General features: G+C 44.6%; 1 protein-coding gene across 1 annotated transcript in view; it reads left to right on the plus strand.

The window, feature by feature from the left end:
* LOC141093115 (long-chain fatty acid transport protein 2-like) overlaps positions 1-20,588 on the plus strand; it is an 87,343-nt gene that overhangs the window by 64,471 nt on the left and 2,284 nt on the right. Inside the window, exons 8-9 of the mRNA XM_073579597.1 lie at positions 13,870-13,967; positions 14,845-14,975. Of these exons, the coding sequence (XP_073435698.1) occupies positions 13,870-13,967; positions 14,845-14,975 (229 nt within the window). The remainder of the gene's footprint in view (positions 1-13,869; positions 13,968-14,844; positions 14,976-20,588) is intronic.

Below are 20,588 nucleotides of genomic sequence, written 5' to 3' on the forward strand. Positions count from 1 at the left end.
TGGCCTTCAAGGTTTTGCTAAAGCTTTCTACCAGGCCAGCTGTCTGTGGATGGCACAAGTTTCAAAAAGTTTTCAGGGCCTTATACAATTCACTCATATCTTTAGAAATGAAGGGTGTTTCTTGATCCATTACTGTCTCCTTTGGAAGGCCCATTCAAGAGAATATATGTACCACCTCTCAAGCAATACACTTAGAAGATGTGTTTCTTAAAGGTAAAGCCTCTCGGTACCTGGTAGCATAATCTAACAATACCAAGATGTATTGATGTCCTCTGGTGGACTTTACAAGAGGGCCCACCAGATCCATGACTACGACTGTGGAAGTGGGACAACGGGGTTGTCAACTGGCATATGGGGCAAGACCGACAATAATTCAGTATTTCCATAAAACAACCCAGAAAATAGAACCTTTGTAGGATCCGCTCCTGAATCTTCTCTACTCCCAGGTGAACATCCTGCATATGTGAATCGTTCAGATATAAAACCACGCACCTTTAGGGCCCAGGCACAAGTAGTTACTTTGATTACTCTATGCAAGAAGTCATCATTCACAGGAAAATGCTGGAACTAATTATCACCCCCCCGACACTTAAGGAACACCATTTACCACTGTTACATTTTCCAGAGCCTCTTTTAGAGTTAGTAGAGTTAGAGCTCTGAGTTGGGTGGTTCCAAAGTTTGCCCTGGAGACCACCATGTCAGTGATATGTGATATTGGCTTCAAGGGATGCTTTCTTGTTCTCATTGCCAGCCAGTAGAGAAAACGGAAACTCATCAGCCGCATCCGGTGAAAAGGTTATTTTAAGCTAAATCAGGTTGGCAGCTGAGCTACCAGGAATTACCTTTTTCCCAGAAGTCTAAGAACAATGGAAATTCAACGGAAATTTAAGTCCGACAATTATAATATGCATTAAGCCCTTGACCATTCCCACTTTATGGGACATGGCACCACAGTCTGTGTGTATGTTGACCCGGGCAATGGGATAGTACTTGGTGTCTCCATGGATACACCCCATCCTAGCACATGTGGAAGTGTGGACCTGGAGTCCAGGAGTCCTGACACTTGGACACTGTTCACAGTTAAGTGGCATGCCTGAGGCCCCTCACTAGGATGAGGAGCAATACTGCAGGTGGGGTAGGCAAAATAGGAGCAGCGACGACGTATACTGCAGTCCATTGGTTCTGTGGCCATAGGACAATGGGCGGCTACAGTGCTGCTCACCATTATTGGCAGCCCATCATTTTTTTCATAGACTGTACAATATCTACAGACGTAAATGGAAATGTACCAAAGCTATATCCTCAGGATTTTTTATTTAGTAGTCCAAAGTAATACAACATTAAAACATTGTTTTTTAAGCTACATGTTGCAATTTCAGAGAAGAAATAGAATAAACAGCATGTGCAGCAATAAAAGCACCCCTAATTAATACTTGCTTGTGCACCCTTTGACATTGATGACAGCCTCCAAACATTTCTTGCAGCCATCTATAAGCTTCTTACACTTCTTAGCTGTTATTTTCTCCTACTCTTTCTTTGCATTTTGTTCAAGCTCTTAAATGTTTGCATGGTTCTTTTTCCCAATGACAGATTTCAACTCACTCCAAAGATTTTCAATGGAATTGAGGTCAGGATTCACTGCAGGCCATTTTAAAACTGTCCATTTTTAATTTTTCAATCATTACGGTGTACTTTTGGATGTGTGCTTTGCGTCATTGTCTTGCTGGAGGACCCCTGATTTTGGCTTAAACCAAGTTTTCTTACATTGGATAGGACATTTTCCTCTAAAATCTCTTGATAATTCTTTGATTTCATGATTCATGTGATACAGTCAAGAAATCCAGTACCAGATGCAGCAAAACAACCCCATAGCATATGGATCCTCCGCTTAACTGCTGGTAGAGCGTTCTTTTTCTTATAAGCTTCATTGTGCCGTGTGTAAACAATCTGTTGCTTTGCATTTCCAAAAGCCTTTATTTTTGTTTCATCTGTCCACAGAACATTTTCCCAGATGGCTTGTAGTTTGTCAAAGTACTCTTTGGCAAAGATCAGTCGTTCCTTTTTATGTCTTTTCTTCCTTGGCCTTTGCCCATAAAGCTCTGCTTGGTTTAGTGTGCAGCATATGGTACTTGTAGAAACCATGACCCAAGACTGTTCCAGGTTGGCCTTTAGGTCTTTGGATGTTTGACTTGGTGTTTTTTCCACCATTCGCACCAACCTTCGAATATATCACTTGTCAATTTTCCTCTTTCTCCCATGTCCAGGGAGGTGCTTGACGGTTCAATGCTTGACAAACTTCTTAATAACATTGTGCATTGTTGAAACTGTGATTCCAAGGTCTTTGGAGATGGCCTTATACCCTTCGGAAGTCTTGTGTTTGCCAATAATAGCAGTTCTAATGTCCTCAGACAGCTCATTTGTCTTCACCACTGTGACAAAGGAACAGGGCCTAACATGTGGCTTTTTAAAACACTGACTAAACATTGGCTAATTCATGTCACATGGGCACCGACAATTATTCACAGGTGATTCTCATTTGTGATTTATCAAAGGAAAGTCAAATGTGTTCCCATACAAACATCAGTTTTTTTCTATTTTTACCTCCCATTGTTTATTGTTTTCAATTATTATTTATCATTTGTGTTTTTGTATTTAACATGAGTGCTCTATACAAAAAAGGTTTCACTTTATTCTTTTTTTCAGGAGATATTCAACATTATGTAATTAAACTTCATGAGTGCAAATAAAAATGAACAGCACTGTATATGTCCAGAGGCATGACACCGCCAACAGATAATGGGCCAGGACCTATCCCTCAGAAGTGACTTGGACACCTCCTGGGCATTTGGATGACCCGGAAGTGTGGATTTAGTTCCTTTTTTTGGGTGCTCGCCCCTCATTGAGAACCACAGTACTGTGATCTAGAGCCCCCTTGACTACCCAGGGAATTCTCGACTGTCAGGTACCTCTACACCAGGTTTACAAGGTTATAGGTATTCTGGGGATCTCCCTGACCAATCCAGCACTGAAATGGCATTGGAAGTGAGTGGATGAACCAATCCATTACTACATTTCTGCATTAAAGGGAATCTGTCAGCAGATTTTTGCTACCTTATCTGAGAGCAGCATAGCTACAGCAAGCCCCTTAGAACATGAGCAGAGCATGGTCTAAGGGGCTTGGGTCAGTGTAAAACTGATGGTTATAAACCATTGCAATGCTGTTGCAATGGTCTATAACAGCGTTCAGTCATATGAAAGTGAAGTAAAAAGTAATTGTAAATATTTAAAAAAAAACACAAAATACAGTTGTGGCCAAAAGTATTGACACCCGTGCAATTCTGTCAGATAATACTCAGTTTCTTCCTGAAAATGATTGCAAACACAAATTCTTTGGTATTATTATCTTCATTTAATTTGTCTTACATGAAAAAACACAAAGAATTGTCCTAAAGCCAAATTGGATATAAATTAAAGTATCGGCACTGTTCGAAAAATCGTGTGATGCTTCTCTAATTTGTGTAATTAACAGCACCTGTAACTTATCTGTGGCACCTAACAGGTGTTGGCAATAACTAAATCACACTTGCAGCCAGTTGACATGGATTAAAGTTGACTCAACCTCTGTCCTGTGTCATGTGTGTACCACATTGAGCATGGAGAAAAGAAAGAAGACCAAAGAACTGTCTGAGGACTTGAGAAACCAATTTGTGAGGAAGCATGAGCAATCTCAAGGCTACAAGTCCATCTGACAGAATTGCAGGGGTGTCAATACTTTTGGCCACAATTGTAATAATATATACACTACCATTCAAAAGTTTGGCGTCACCCAGCCAATTTTGTGTTTTCCATGAAAACTCATACTTTTATTAATCAAATGAGTTGCCAAATGAATTTAAAATCTAGTCCAGACATTGACAAGGTTCAAAAAAAAGATTTTTATTTGAAATAATAATAATTTTCTCTCTCAAACTTTGCTTGTTACGGTTCTGCAGCACAGGACTAAGGTAGGAGCGGGAAAACTGACCCTGCACTGCGGCTAGACTGGTGCTCTACGATGGAGTGGGTGACCTATTCCTTGTGAATAGACCCACCGACAATCCTAGGCTAATCTCAAGCGAAGACCTATAGATAGGGGGAAGGGGGTCCCTGAAAGATATAAGGGCTGGGTACAAAAACGGGTCACCTCCTAACAGAAAACACAAAGAAGGCTGCAAAGCAAACTGAAAACAGAAACTGAGGCTAGTGGAACCAGAGGTACCAGAACTGCACTAAAACACACAGAGAGCAAAGCAAGGCTTCAAGTCAGACTTCAAGCGGATTAACACTGATTTCCAAGCAAGGAATGAGAGACAGATGCAGATTAATAAAGGGTGATACAACTACCTGACCAAAGGCAAACCCAGCATCAGGGGAAAAAGACCAGCAGCCAAAACACTACAAGAAAATGGCGGATAGTCACAAACTGAGCACATTCTAACATTGCTTCCGTCAAACAATGCTCCCTTTGCAGCAATTACAGCATTGCAGACCTTTGGCATTCTAGCAGTTAATTTGCTGAGCTAATCTGGAGAAATTTCACCCCATGCTTCCAGAAGGCCCTCCCACAAGTTGGTTTGGCTTGATGGGCACTTTTTGCGTACCATACGGTCAAGCTGCTCCCACAACAGCTCAATGGGGTTGAGATCTGGTGACTGCGCTGGCCACTCCATTACAGATAGAATACCAGCTGACTGCTTCTTCCCTAAATAGCTCTTGCATAATTTGGGGTGTGCTTTGTGTCATTGTCCTGTTGTAGGATGAAATTGGCTCCAATCAAGTGCTGTCCACAGGGTATGGCATGGCGTTGCAAAATTGAGTGATAGCCTTCCTTATTCAAAATCCCTTTTATCTTGTACAAATCTCCCACTTTACCAGCACCAAAGCAACCCCAGACCATCACATTACCTCCACCAATCTTGACAGATGGCCTCAGTCACTTTTCCAGCATCTTTTCAGTTGTTCTGCGTCTCACAAATGTTCTTGTGTGATCCAAACACCTCAAACTTGGATTTGTTTGTCCATAACACTTTTTACCAAACTTCCTCTGTCTGTGTTCTTTTGCCCGTATTAATCTTTTCCTTTTATTAGCCAGTCTCAGTTAACGCTTTTTCTTTGCCACTCTGCCATGAAGGCCAGCATCCCAGAGTCGCCTCTTCACTGTAGACGTTGACACTGGCGTTTTGGGTGTACTATTTAATGAAGCTGCCAGTTGAGGACCTGTGAGGCGTTGATTTCTCAAACTACAGTACTAATGTACTTGTCTTGTTGCTCAGTTGTGCAACGGGGCCTCCCACTTCTCTTTCTACTCTGGTTAGAGCCTGTTTGTGCTCTCCTCTGAAAGGAGTAGTACACAGCATTGTAGGAAATCTTCAGTTCCTTGGCAATCTCTCGTATAGCTCTGTAATCTGTGGCCTTTGTTCACACAGGATGCATTTTGGTTAGCACTGGGCAGCCCGCCTGATGTAAAAGTATGAGCGTCACTACAAGGCTGTAAGCTAGATGCTCTGCATTACCTGTGTGTTAATAACGCCGCATACAGATTATCGTTTTTTGTGCACTAATATACCAAACAGCCACCACTTATGGATTGTCAGGGTGATTGTTTCATCGGTATTGCTGCACCTGTGTAACCACCATCTTTAATTGGGTCCGCTGCACCCTGATAGTGCATTTGTTTGGAGTCCTGGCAAGCATCTCTGCCTTTTTTCTGGTGTTTTTGAGAAGAAAAAAACTTTTTGGAGGAAAAAAACTTTTTGGAGGACAAAAAGTCCTCTTTTTGTGTCGGTGAGCTATGTTTGGCATTTCTGTAGCGATGAGAGCCCGCCTAATTTACGGGTTTGTGCCTCCAGAAACAAAAGCTAGGCATAACGAACTGGGCACTATAACATATTAGGCACTAAAATGGCAGCTTGCAATATTCACTCAGCAACATCCACTTCTGCTTGTTTCTGGAAAACACCCATGGAGTCAAAATAGTCAATACGCCTGTAGATAAATTCAAAAGGCGTATAATTTCCAAAATGGGGTCACTTGAGGGGGGGATTCTGCTCTTCTAGTGGCTCTATATACGGAGTCCTCAAATCAATCTACGAAAATCTGCACTCCAGGAGGCAAATAGCACTCTGTCCCTCCCGAGTCTCGCCGTATGGCTAAGCAGTACTGTATAGCCACATATTGGGTAGTTTTACATTCAGCAGAAATTGGGGGACACATTTTGGCACCATTTTAACATGCAAAAATGTAAAATCTAAGGATAAAACAAAATTTTCGTGGTAAAAATGCAATTATTTTTTCTTCACTGCCCATTGGTATAAAACTCTGTGAGGCACATTTGCTGTCAATATGATCACTGCACCCCTAGATGAATTCATTAGGGGTGTAGTTTGTAAAATAAGGTCACTTTTGGGGAGTTTCTGCTGATCTGACACCTTCAGGGCCTCTGGCAATGTAACATGGCACCCTTAAACCATTCCAGCAAAATCTGAATAATATTGTGCTTCTTCACTTCTGAGCTTTGCATCGTGCCTCAAAAACAGGATTGTTGGGTTGCTTACCGTAAAATCTGTTTCTCGTAGCCTTCATTGGGGGACACAGAGACCATGGGTGTATGCTGCTGCCACTAGGAGGCAGACACTATACACAAAAAAAGTTAGCTCCTCCTCCGCAGTGTACACCCCACCGACCGGCAGGGAATTCCTCAGTTAGTGAGAAAGCAGTAGGAGAAGTAACAGAATAGATTGAAAACAGAACAAAACTCAACTGTAACCAATCAACCAAAGCAAGAACAGGAGTTGTAGAACATGGGAGGGTGCTGTGTCCCCCAATGAAGGCTACGAGAAACAGATTTTACGGTAAGCAACCCAAAAATCCTGTTTTCTCGGTCGCCTTATTGGGGGACACAGAGACCATGGGACATCCCAAAGCAGTCCCTGGGATGGGAAAACAAACTTCCATCAGGCCAGCGGACTCACCACCGCAGCCTGCAGAATCCTTCTACCTAGGCTGGCATCCGCCGAAGCGTAGGTGTGGACTTAGTAGAATTTCACAAACATGTGAACCGAAGACAAGGTTGCAGCTTTGCAAAGCTGCAGCGCGGAAGCTCTGTGGCGTACCGCCTAGGAGGCACCCACTGCCCGGGTAGAGTGCGCTGTGATCCCTGGAGGAGCCACTCAATGCTTAACCCGGTAGGCCTCCAAAATTGCCGATCTGATCCAGCAAGCAATAGTGGCCTTTGAAGCTGGGCGACCTTTCCGCGACCCATCTGGAATGATGAAAAGACTGTCTTTTGCAAGGAAGTCATCCTAGCCAGATAGACTCTCATCGCCCTGACCAGATCCAGCTTGTTCAAGGACCGCTCCCGAGGATGAGTTGGACTCGGACAGAAGGACGGCAGAACAATATCCTCATTGAGGTGAAAAGAGGACACCACCTTCGGAAGGAAAGAGGGCGGAAGCCGCAGAAGTACCTCATCCTGGTGAAGTACCAAATAAGGAGAGCGGCAAGAAAGCCGCCAATTCCGACAGGCGCCGGATGGAAGTAATGGCCACCAGAAAAGCTACCTTCCAAGAAAGGAGAGAAGGGGAAACATCCCTGAGAGGTTCAAAAGGAGGACCTTGCAGAACCTCAAGAACCAGATTAAGATCCCATGGATCCACGGGCGCTCGGTACGGAGGAGCCGTGTGAGCTATGCCCTGAAGAAAGATTTTGACCTGAGGGCGGGAGGCCGTCTTCTGAAATAAAATGAACAGCGCCGAAACTTGACCCTTCAAAGAACTGAGGGCAAGCCCAGCATCCAGCCCTGCCTGAAGAAACGCCAGAACAGAAGGGAGCGAAAAACACATGGGCGCGATGACATTGGCCTTACACCAAGTGAAATAGGTCTTCCAAGTATAGTAATAAACTTTGGAAGATGATGGCTTTCTGGCTCGGAGCATGGTATGAATTACTTGATCGGAGAATCCTGCCCGTTTCAAAACCTTGGTCTCAACAGCCACGCCATTAAAGTGAGCGGCCGAGGATTGGGGTGGCAAATCGTGCCTTGAGACAGCAGATCTGCCCTGTCTGGAAGCTTCCAGGGGGCATCCGCGAGAAGGTTGACAATGTCTGCGAACCAAGACCTTCTGGGCCAATTCTGCGATGAAAATGGCTGGAATTCCTTCTGCTTTGATCTTCAACAGCTTGGGAAGAAGAGGCAGGGGAGGGAACAGATAGGGAGTTCAAACTGTGACCAAGGAACGGCCAGAGCATCGGCGCCCACTGCCAGAGGGTGTCGAGACCTGGAACCAAACTGTGGGACTTTCCTGTTGAGGCGAGACGCCAGCAGGTCTACATCCGGGGTTCCCCATTGACGGCAAAGCAGATGAAACACCTCCGGATGTAGGGACCAATCTCCCGCCGTGAGACCCTCGCGGCTGAGAAAATCGGCGGCCCAGTTGTCTACACCGGGAATGTGTACCGCGGAAATTGTCGGAACGGAAATCTCTGCCCAATGAATAATCTTGGACACTTCTGCCAGGGCTGAGACACTTCTTGTCCCTCCTTGGCGGTTGACATATAACACCGCTGTGGCATTGTCTGTCTGAATCCGGACAGGCAGGCCCCTGAGGAGCCTCTCCCAGTGGACGGGAGCCAGATGGATCGCTCGTATCTCTAGGACGTTGATCTACAGAGCTGATTCCTGAGTCGACCATCGACCCTGAACAGTGTGATTGCGGAACACTGCACCCCAGCCGAGGAGGCTGGCATCCGTTGTTACAATCTGCCAGTGAATGGGAAGAAAAGACCGACCCAAGAGGATGAGAGGCGACGTCAACCACCAGTTGAGTGACCGCTTGACCCGGTATGAAAGTCAAAATGGGTGATCCAGGGAAAGGACAGACCTGTTCCCCCGAGACAGGATGGCGTGTTGGAGAGGTCTGGAGTGAAATTGGGCAAAGGGAACCGCCTTTATTGCCGCCACCATCTTTCCCAGGACTTTCATGGTTGTCCGGAGAGATGGAAGTCGTATATGTCGAGGACGATGGTAAGACTTTGGCGAGCTTGATGAAAGGATGGAGCTTTGATCAGAATGTCGTCGAGGTACGGAAAGAGTAGGAGACCTCTGATTCTCCACAAGGCCATCAACGCCGCCATGATCTTTGTAAATACTCTGGGTGCGGTGGCGAGACCGAACGGCAGTGCAACGAACTGGTAATGTTCCTGGCGAATCGCACAACGCAGGAACTTCTGATGCCCGGAGAATATGGGAAGATGTAGATAGGCATCTTGAATGTCTATTGAACACATGAACTCCTGCATCTCCATGGAAGCGATTACCGACCGAAGAGACTCCATTCGGAAGTGACGCAGTCGGACTCTCTAGTTGAGTAACTTGAGGCCCAAGATGGGCGAACTGTCCCGCCTTCTTTCGGTACCACAAACAGGTTTGAATAAAATCCTGTGAAACGTTCTGATTCGGGAATGGGCACAATCACTCTGGAATTGAGGAGAAAAGCGATGGACGCAAAGAACCCCAGAACTAAGGCAGGATCCTTTGGAGGTCGGGACTCGAAAAAACGATCCCGGGGACAAGAAACTAAGTCTATCTTGTATCCTGATGATACAACTTCCCTGACCCAAGTGTCCTCTACTGAGGCAAGCCAGACGTCTCTGAAGAAAAGGAGTCGACCTCCTAATTGGGAAGGACCCCCGGGGGTCCGTTGATAGACATGCTGATGTGGACCGACCAGATCTGGACCTGGAGGATCTGACCTGGGAGGAGTGAGATCGCCAGGAAGGAGTGGGTCTGAAAGGCACCTTCTTCCTATCCTGGCATGCCTGCGGTCTCTGTTGGTTAGAGAAGTTCTCTGCCGTATTGAAGCGGCGGAAAGACCGAAAGGGCCGAGACTGACGTCTTAGCGGAGGTCTGCGAGGCTTGGACTGAGGGAGGAGGGAACTCGTGCCCCCAGTGGCGTCCTTAATAATCTGGTCCAGCTGGGATCCGAAGAGACGCGCTCCCTGAAAAGGCAGATTGGAAAGGGACTTTCTTGAAGAGAAATCCGCCTGCCAAGCTTTGAGCCAAATTGTACGTCGGACTGCCACCATGTTGCTTGACGCCTGAACTGCGCAGGACGCGGCATCCAAGGAGGCAGAGAGTAGATAATACCCTGCATGGGAGATCTGGTTGGCCTGATCAGCCAAATGCCCTGGGTGGGCCTTATCTAGGATGCCCTTGCGGAGATCCTCTGCCCAAGTGGCTATGGCCTTCGCTACCCAAGTGAAGTGAAGGCTGGGCTTAGCACCGCTGCAGCCACTTCAAATGCTGACTTTGCTAAAGATTCTATAATTCTATCATTAGAATCTTGTAACGACGTCACACCTGAAATCGGGAGGACCGTGTTGTTAGAAAGTCTGGACACGGGTGCATCTACCGAGGGGGAAGCAGACCAGTTATCGGTGAGCTCTTTGGCAAACGGATACAGCACGCCGAGGCGCTTCCCTCTTTGAAAGCGCCTGGTCGGATTTTCTCTTTCCCTGGTAAGAGTCTTGCCAAACTCAAGAGTGGGAGGCGAAGACCCTGGAAGGTGTTTCTGCCCGTCTGAACGAAACCTCCTGATCTGAGGATTTCGCAGGGGAGTCTGAGATTTCGAAGGAGTGGTGAATCGCAGCAATGAGGTTCTGTACTGTAACCTTCATGTCCGCGTCCTGGTCCGAATCCAGCTCTAAAAACGCTTCACCTGACTCGGGTGAGGAGGCACGGGAGGGCGACTGCTGGGAAGGACTATGTGGGGATGTGAGGCCAGGAGAGGATTCCGGCCGGAGATCCTGCCTGGGTCTTTTGCGGCTTCTGCTGGCTGGCTCAGATGGAATGTCTTGCGACCTGCTGGACCCTGCAGAAGTGTCCAGGGGCAACCTATCAAGAACGGCCACTAGGGACTGAGACACTCTGGTGAGGTCTGCCACAGATTGTGAAAGAGACGAGGCCCAGCCAGGGATGGGGAATTCGCTTTCACGTGGCACAATAGATGGCTCCTGAACGGGGTCAGGGAAGTCTGCGATTGCAAGAGGGGCATGCGGCGAACTGGACTAGAGTGCCCGTGGGGGCCGGCGGCCGGCTACGCTCAGACTTAGAGTTAGACATAAAGATGGAACAGAAGGACCCTGAAGAAAAGCCAGAAGGTTGGGGAACAGAAAGGCAGAGGAGGGTGTCAGTCTGCAGTTGCAGAACTACTCACGGTCCGGTGTCCCCCAAAGCGCTGTACCAGGCTTGTGAGAATTGCAGGACCCCAGCAGGGGATAGCTGACATCTGTCTATCGTCTCCGGCTGACAGGCTGCAAAGATGGCGGCAGCCTGAGGTGGATGAAAAAACGCGGTTCAGGAGGGCCAAGAAGAAGGGCGGAGTTAGCCAACTGAACTAAAGGAAACCGCCCCCCTTACCCAGCCACAGGCTAAGAGAGGCGGTGGGAGGGCCTAGGAATGGAGGGGAGCGCAGCCGGCCTATGAGTGGGCGGGGGGCGTGGCCGCGACGGGCGTGAAGGCCTAAAATGAAGCCGGGGACTAAATTAGAGACGGCGGCCGCCTGTCAGCAATGTGCGGCGCGGAAGTGCCGCAACGCTGCAGCGGCCACACACAACGAAGATGCCACCAGAACCGCGCCGGAAGATGAATCCCCCGATGAATACAGGCGGGGGGGGAGACAAAGCCCGCACCGCAGTCGGTGCCTAGGTGAAATGCGGCAACCGTCGAAGGCGCGGGCCACATCCTGCAGCGCTGCCTTGGTGCCGCTCCAATGTATCCTTGCGGTGGTTTGCTCCGTGCGCCGCGCCTCTGCCCCAATAAAGGTACCTTCTTTATCCAACGCTGTCTGTTAATCTTTCCCGTGTCTGCGCCTCTTCCGACCGACAGGCTCTGGTGGGCGAGTGGGTGGGAGGCGTTTGGCAAGGACCATCCGTCGCTGGCCCGCATCTGCGCCGAGCTTCTGGTCCGCACGGAGAGCTATGAGGATACGGGGTGGCAGTACACGTCGTACTCATAGTCTCTTTGTGGGAGTACAGTTGTGACTCTTCACACTGTATCCCTCCGGAAACCTGAAAAGGAACGACGCACACTGAGGTAGATAAGGGTCTAATGAAAGACCCGTGTCCACCTCCTACTGACACTAAGCTAAACTGAGGAATTCCCTGCCGGTCGGTGGGGTGTACACTGCGGAGGAGGAGCTAACTTTTTTTGTGCATAGTGTCAGCCTCCTAGTGGCAGCAGCATACACCCATGGTCTCTGTGTCCCCCAATAAGGCGACCGAGAAAGTAGTTTCGACCATATACTGTATGGGGTATCTACGTACTCAGGAGAAATTGCACAACAAATTTTGGGGTCCATTTTCTCCTGCTATCTTTGTGAAAATGAAAAAAATTGGGGTTAAAACAATATTATTGTGGGGAAAATATTTTTTTAATTTTCACTCATCAACATTGTAAAAATTTTGTGGAACACCTGTGGGTTCAAGGTGCTCACCACACATCTAGATAAATTCCTTGAGGGGTCGTTTACAAAATGTGGTCATTTGTGGGGGGGTTCCACTGTTTAGATACTTTAGGGGCTCTCCAAACGCAACATGACACCTGCAGACCATTCCATCAAAGTCTGCATTTCAAAACTTCACTGCTTGATTTCTGAGCTCTGCCGTAGTTTTCCCCCACACATGGGGTACTGACGTATTCAGGAGAAATCGCACAACATATTTTGAGGTCCATTTTCTCCTGTGGGTCTAACGGAACATTTTTGTGGGGAGAATTTTCTTTTTTTATTTTCACAGTTCTACGTTATAAACTTCTGTGAAGCACCTGGAGGTTGAAGCTGCTCACTACACACCTTGATACATTCCTTGAGGGGTCTAGTTTCCACAACAGGGTAATTTATGGGGGTTTCCACTACTTAGGAACATTGTGGACTCTCCAAACACAACATTGAGTCCGCTTTCGATTCCAGACAATTTTGCGTTCAAAACGTCAAATCCGGCACATTCCATCCTGAGCCCTGCAGTGTGCCCAAACAGTAGTTTTCCCCCCACAAATAGGGTATCGCCATACTCAGGAGAAATTGCACAACATATTTTGGGATCCATTTTATCATGTGAAAATACATAAATAAATCGAGTCTAAAGTAAATTTTTTCCTTCCACATACAGTACCATTAATTCCTGTGTAGCCCCTGAGGGGTTAATAAACTTCTTGAATGTGGTTTTGAGTACTTTGAGGGGTGTAGTTTTTATAATGGTGTCACTTTTGGTTAATTTCTGTCAGATAAGCCCTGCAAAGTCACTTCAAAGGTGATGTGATCCCTAAAAAAATGGTTTTGTAAATTATGTTGGAAAAATGAGAAATTGCTGGTTATCTTTTAACCCTTCTAACTTCCTGACAAAAAAAAAATTTGTTTAAAAAATTAAGCTGATGTAAAGTAGACATGTGGGAAATATTATTTCATGTTAATCTGTTTTAAGGGCATAAAATTAAGTTTGAAAATTGGGGATTTTCAAAATTGTCGCCAAATTTTTCACAAATAAATGCAAGTCATATTGAACAAATTTTACCACTAACATGAAGTACAATATGTCATGAAAATACATTCTCAGAGCCAGTGGGATCCGTTGAAGCGTTCCAGAGTTATTAACACATAAATTGACACTGGTTAGAATTGTAAAATTTGGCCAGGTTATGAAGGTGAAAACAGGATTGGGGGTTAAGAGTTAAGATCCCATGGTATGAACTTCCATGTGAGTGAAACATTGTTCATCTCTTCCAGGCAAAAGCTTCATTGCTGTAATACATTTTGCTCATATATTATTCTCTTATAGATGGAAAGGTGAAAATGTTGCAACTACAGAAGTAGCAGATATTGTAGGGATGACTGACTTCGTTGAAGAAGCCAATGTGTATGGGGTTCCAGTCCCTTGTAAGTAAAGAATTTTTATTTCATCTCACATATAGTATAAAGGCTCACTCCCACCTGCGATTAAATCAGAAGAATGCAATCGGATTAAAAATTGTATTGCATTCAGATCAATGTTATTCTATGATTGTGTGTTCATCTGCGATTTTTTTTTTCTGAATCAGATCACGATTGGACCGGGAAAAAAAAATTGCACCATGCTGCGATTGTATGCGAAAATCGCACAGCACTCAGACCATGTGAGTGCCATCCGATTATTACACACCCATGACCTTGAAAACCTGATATTTCAGCAGCCACGTACAATAGTATCATAGTATGACCTGACAATAGAATTCATACACAGAATACAGATATAAATGTTAGGATATATATAATTACTATAGTGCGTGTATAATAACTTACTGTACATGTATTTAATTCATATCTAAAAAAAAAATGATGGGATCCCCTGACATTTTATTAACCAGCAGATTGACGGAGGGCAGATGTTTATAGCCTGGGAAGGGGGTAAAAACATCAGCTCTCAGCCGACCAAGAAATGGAGCATCCATAAGATGTGCCAAATCTGGCACTTTGCCACACTCTTCCCACTTGGCCTGGTGTGGTAGCAAGTGAGGCAATAATATTGGGCTTGATGTCACCTTTGTATTGTCAGGTGACATCAAGCCTAGAGGTTAGTAATGGAGAGGCGTCTATTCACCCCTGAATTGGCCATCAAACTGCCCATTCTGTTGAAGCAGCCGTTCTTCACTATCGCCAATAGATTAACGTTCTGAACAAGGATCATCTTTTTAAGAACACATCTGAAAATGAGCCATCTAAACTAAAATCACCATTATCAACTTTTGCTATGTTATGACTTTTCGCCCAATTTTAGATCATGAAGGAAGAATTGGAATGGTATCCATCAAGCTGAAGCATGGAGAATCATTTGATGGCAAGAAACTGTACAATAAAGTGGTAGATTATTTACCCAATTATGCCAGACCTCGTTTTGTGCGAATACAGGTAATAGTTATTTTTATCTTTTTGAATCCATTAATCTTTTCTCATTAATAAATCAGTGATTTTTGTAATGTAATATTACATATTTTAATATATGCTAGTAAAAGTATCCAAACAGAGAATCATATCACTACAGCTGATCATATTATAGATGAAAGTGATAGATTGACATAATGCATATGGGGTTGGCCTTCCTTACCGGCTCTAGTTGACAGGTAGTATGGTGTGGGAGACGGATAGGAATATTTACACAAATGCAGAATGTCTACTAAGCGATCAGTAACCTCAACACCAGTTATGACACTCTAATAAGGGTAAGTTCACATGGGTTGTTTTTGCTTTTTTCTGCAGCAAAAAAACTGCGGCAAAAATGCATGTTTTGTTGCAGTTTTTGTGCATATTTTTCATGCGTTTTGGGGCTAACTTGTGTCTCTTTGTGCATGCTAATAAAATTGAGTGCCCCAGAGGAAAACAAAAAAACTTCCTGTAGAACCATACCTCTAGATCCTTTGAGAAGCCGGCAATTCATGTGCCACTACAGTAAAATCACACTGACAGGTTAGAATAGAATAGATACATACACATAGAATACATAGATATATAGATGTCAGTGTATATATATATATATATATATATATATATATATATAATTACATAGATAGAAGAAAAGCCGGCAAGTCATCTGCAGTGTACTGTACTGCAGGAGCCGACAGCATAGAATAGATGGATTACATACAGTAAATACAAATAGAATAGGTAGATATATAGATGTCTGTGACAAATATAATTAGTTCAGTGTGTGTGTGCAGTTTGAAGTGTGGGCTCTTGCGCAATTTTCATAACCAGCAGAGGGAAAGCTGACGGCTGGGGCCGATGTTTATTGCCTGGAAAGGGGGTAATAGCCATGCAGCTTCTCATGCTATTAATATCTTAATATCAGCTCACAGCTGTATACTTAGCCTTTACTGACTATTAAAATGGGGGACCCTAAAAAAAATTACGTAGTGTCCCCCTATAATTAATAACCAGCAAAGGCTATGCAGACAGCCGCAGGCTGATATTAATAGCCTAGGAAGGGGCCATGGATACTGCCCCCCAAGTCTACAAACATCAGCTCTCAGCCGCCCCAAAAAGACGCATCTCTAAGATGCACCAATTCTGGCACTTAGCCTCGCTCAACCCACTTGCCCTGTAGCAGTGGCAAGTGGTGACAGTTGGAGAGTTGATGTCACCTTTGTATTGTCAGGTGACATCAAGCCTCGAGGTTAGTAATGGAGTGGCGTCAATAAGACTCCCCCATTACTAACCCTATAGTCACATTGTATGAAAACACAGACACCCAGAATAAAGTCCTTTGGTTGAAAAAAATGACACAGACTCCTTTAATAATCTCAATTAAACCATACTTAAGCTCTCATTTAATTCCACCAAAGCCCTCATTCTCCTGAAATAAACCAACAGTAAAACAACAACAATATACTATACCTCTCCGTCATGCCAAGATGCAACCGTCCAGGCTGAGAACAACTGGTGACTGAACTCTTGCGAGCTCGACCTCAGTGACTAGAGGTGACGTCACTGAGGCTGCGTTCCCAGCCGGGCTGGACGGCGGTGAGCACGGTGAGATCCCAGAGGCAGAGGCGAGTTTACCGGGAGAATTTCACTGCGGCTCTCTGATCGGTGGGGATGATTTCACCGCTGATCAGAAGCGGTGTTTGCCACGTTGTCATGCATGCATAGGACAGTGTGTCAAACACTGTATTGTTGGGCCCACAATTCAAGTGAATGGGGTTCGGGTCTGCTATGCTGGATGACAGCCTGTCATCTAGAGATAGCAGAGCCGAGTGTGAAGTCACATCCGGCTGTCCTTGACTTTTCTGCAGCAAATATGCTGCAAAAAAGTCAACCTGCGTATTTGCATTTTTTCACTATCCATTCAAGTCAATGGGTGAAAAACGATGCAAAAACGCTTAAAGAAGTGACATGCTCTGTCAAAAATACGCTGCAAAGCACAAAATGCTGATGACAAAAAAACAAACAATGTGTGTGCATGAGATTTCTGAAATCTCATAGACTGTGTTGGTACTGTAAAAAGCAGCTGAAAATTAGCATAAAAAAATGCAGCAAAAACGCCTAGAGTGAACATACCCTAAAAGTTATGTGCACATGTTAAGTATGTGGTGCAAAATTTCTGCGCCAATTTCTACATCTCTTGGCAGGAAAAAAGCAGCGTCAAAAATGCACTGTTTTTAATTAAGTTTTTGGTGCAGATTTTTACCTACAGATTAGTTTGAGTGAAATCTGCAGCAAAAACACTGAAAGAATTGACATACTGGAAATTTAAATCTGCAAGTCACAAATAAGCAACATGTGCATGAGATTTCAGGATTCGCATTCACTTTGCTGTCATCAGGAACCCTACAGGTTTTGTGATAAATCTGCACTGAAAACCGCAGCAAAAACACAGCCTAAAATGTCCCGAAAATACTTCACTAGTGTGTATAACCCCACCCCCATCACTGACTGGCAGCTTTCTGCCTATGCACAGTGTTGAAGTAGTTAAAATATGAGAAAATAACCTTTATTCTACACGTGGTTATCATCTGTGTCTACATACACATTCTTTGGCTTAATGTCCTATCTTAGTTCCCAGAAACGGTCAAGGACAAGTTGTTTATTCCAAAAGTGATGTTGGCATATGGGATGTTATGGGATGTCAGACCCAATTCTTCGTTATTTACAACAACTTTGTACAGGGTCATTTTGACATATAGGATATCAGCCCGGATTCTACAGACTAAAAAACAATTGTATAACTTACACAATGTTCTGGCAGAAATATCTCTCTATTTCCTTTGATCGAAACCCTTAAAAAAAGGAGCAAATCTAAGAATAAACAAGCCTATTCAGGAAGACAACTGCTTGCGTGTCTTACTGTCTGATTCTTCATAGCTTGGGTACCTAAGACATAGAAGCCTGAGAGATTTCAGAAAGAAATTCCTCTCCCTCTCTCTCACCATCTCTGACAACTTGGAGACCCTACAGAGGGACATCATATTCCCATTCGACTTTCATCTCAGACTGAGCAACTGACTGACTCCATCCCGAACAGAGAACCAGATCCCAGTAGATTACTCGCACACTTTTCTCTCTGGGAAACGAGGCTCTCTAGGCCAGTCTGTGGGGATTTCGAATGTGAAAACCCTCAGGTAGAAAATATCTGTTATTTGTTATCTGTTGTCAGTCTATGGTTTGTGTAAGTGCTGCTAACAATAGTTTTTTTGTTTAATTTTTGTCTTTGAAAAAGTGTTATTTTCCGTTTTTTGGGTCTGCAACAACTGTTTGTAACAATGTCAATGTTTAATACTGTAATAAAATTGCCTTGATTCTGCTCCGCTACACTTGTTCCATGTTTCTTTCCTTCTTTGGTACTTTTACTTTTTCTAGTCTGAAACAGTTTCTGTTCCCTCCGTGGCTACCACTGAAACATAAGTCTGCTCTGGTTTTAACTTTACCTATTGGGGCAGTTTCGTTTTATATGGCCTTTGTTGCCACACTTTTCTTTTTACACTCCTCTGGGTCAATTATTTCATTTTTCTCTCCTTTCTTCCCGTTTCTTTTTTTATATATCCCCACACTGCTCACTGTACACAGAAACCTGCCAATCAGTGGTGTGGATGCAGTTACACATAGCTCAACCTTCAAAGAACTCCTAGATCTACAGGAAACCGTGATTTTATCCAAACTGCAGCAAGCAGCCCAGTAAGGGACACATCGCTTGAATTGGAGGTCTCTGCCCCCTTCATCTTGCTACTCTCAGATGGGCAGCAACCCAAAAAAAGGCTAACATATCAGAGCTCATCCATCACAACAATAATGATACCCAAAACAAAAGATGGAATAAGGAGCAATACATTAAAAATAGAATTTTTTTATTGTTTAAATCCAAAAAATACAAAAATAATGAATCAATTTAGAAAATACAGTACATAAGGGAGTCAGCGACACTTAGTATCCACATAAAAGTAAGAGAGGGTAACGAGTTGGCACATATAGGGACAATTGCACATATAAATAGATTGGCCTCATATACAGTGCCTTGTGAAAGTATTTGGCCCCTTGGAACTTTTCAACCTTTTCCCACATATCATGCTTCAAACAAAGATACCAAACATAAATTTTTGGTGAAGAATCAACAAGTGGAACACAATTGTGAAGTTGAACTAAATTTATTGGTTATTTTAAATTTTTGTGCAAAGTCAAAAACTGAAAAGTGAGGCGTGCAATATTATTCGGCCCCTTTACTTTCAGCGCAGCAAACTCACTCCAGAAGGTTCATTGTGGATCTCTGAATGATCCAATGTTGTCCTAAATGATTAATGATGATAAATATAATCCACCTGTGTGTAATCAAGTCTCCATATAAATTCACCTGCTCTGTGATTGTCTCAGGGTTCTGTTTGAAGCACAGAGAGCATCATAAAGACCAAGGAACACAACAGGCAGGTCCGTGATACTGTTGTGGCGAAGTTTAAAGCCGGATTTGGATACAAAATGATTTCCAAAACTTTAAACATCCCAAGGAGCACTGTGCAAGCGATCATATTGAAATGGTAGTAGTATTATACCACTGCAAATCTACCAAGACCCGGCCGTCCCTCTAAACTTTCATCTCAAACAAGGAGAAGACTAATCGATGCAGTTAAGAGGTCCATGATCACTCTGGATGAACTGCATAGATCTACAGCTGAGGTGGGACAGTCTACAATCAGTCGTACACTGCACAAATCTGGCCTTTATGGAAGAGTGGCAAGAAGAAAGCCATTTTTCAAAGATATCCCTAAAAAGTGTGGTTTAAAGTTTGCAAAAAGCCACCTGGGAGACACACCAAACATGTGGAAGAAGGTGCTCTGGTCAGATGAAACCAAAATCGAACTTTTTGGCAACAATGTGTGAGGTAGCGCTGTCATTCAAGGTTGGGGGACACTCGCTTGGCAGCGAATCAGATCCGGCACCGGGTTTTCATAAACATCATCACAGTCCATGAGGTTTATTCATTATCATAAACCAAAATGATATGCAACAGTCTTATAGCAGACAGCAGGGTATCTTCACACTGGAGCTCTGCGCCCCTATAGCCTTCCTAGTCACACAGGCTGTGCTTCATCTAGCCAACCGGCTATACAGTCTCTCAGTAGCAGTCCCGTGTCCGGGTTACCTTGCATGCGGCTTTACACTGCAAACGTTCATTCCCTCTCCCTGGGAACTGTCAGGCACACCTCGCCATTTGTCACAGCGTCCACACGTGCTGTTAGGAAGACAGACACCTCTTTGCACGAGGCCTTCCAAACGGACCAATCGGGTCCCAGCATTCACCACCATGTGACCAGACGTCAGGTACCTTATATGGTCCATAACCACACACACAGTTTATCACATGGCTATGACCTCACTAAAGGTCCTATTGCACACAGCCACACACAGGCTTCGCTGACACATTGTAACGGAACGTCAGCAGTACCTCTGCTGATCAGTATGATCTTTCAGTATCCTACACCTATCAGGACAGTGAAAATGCTTATACGGCTGTCCTGGGACACCCACACAGTGGTCACT

Source organism: Dendrobates tinctorius, unplaced genomic scaffold (genome assembly GCF_039654945.1).
Source record: "Dendrobates tinctorius isolate UK_male_01 unplaced genomic scaffold, ASM3965494v1 ptg000062l, whole genome shotgun sequence".
NCBI classification, from domain to species: Eukaryota; Metazoa; Chordata; class Amphibia; order Anura; family Dendrobatidae; genus Dendrobates; species Dendrobates tinctorius.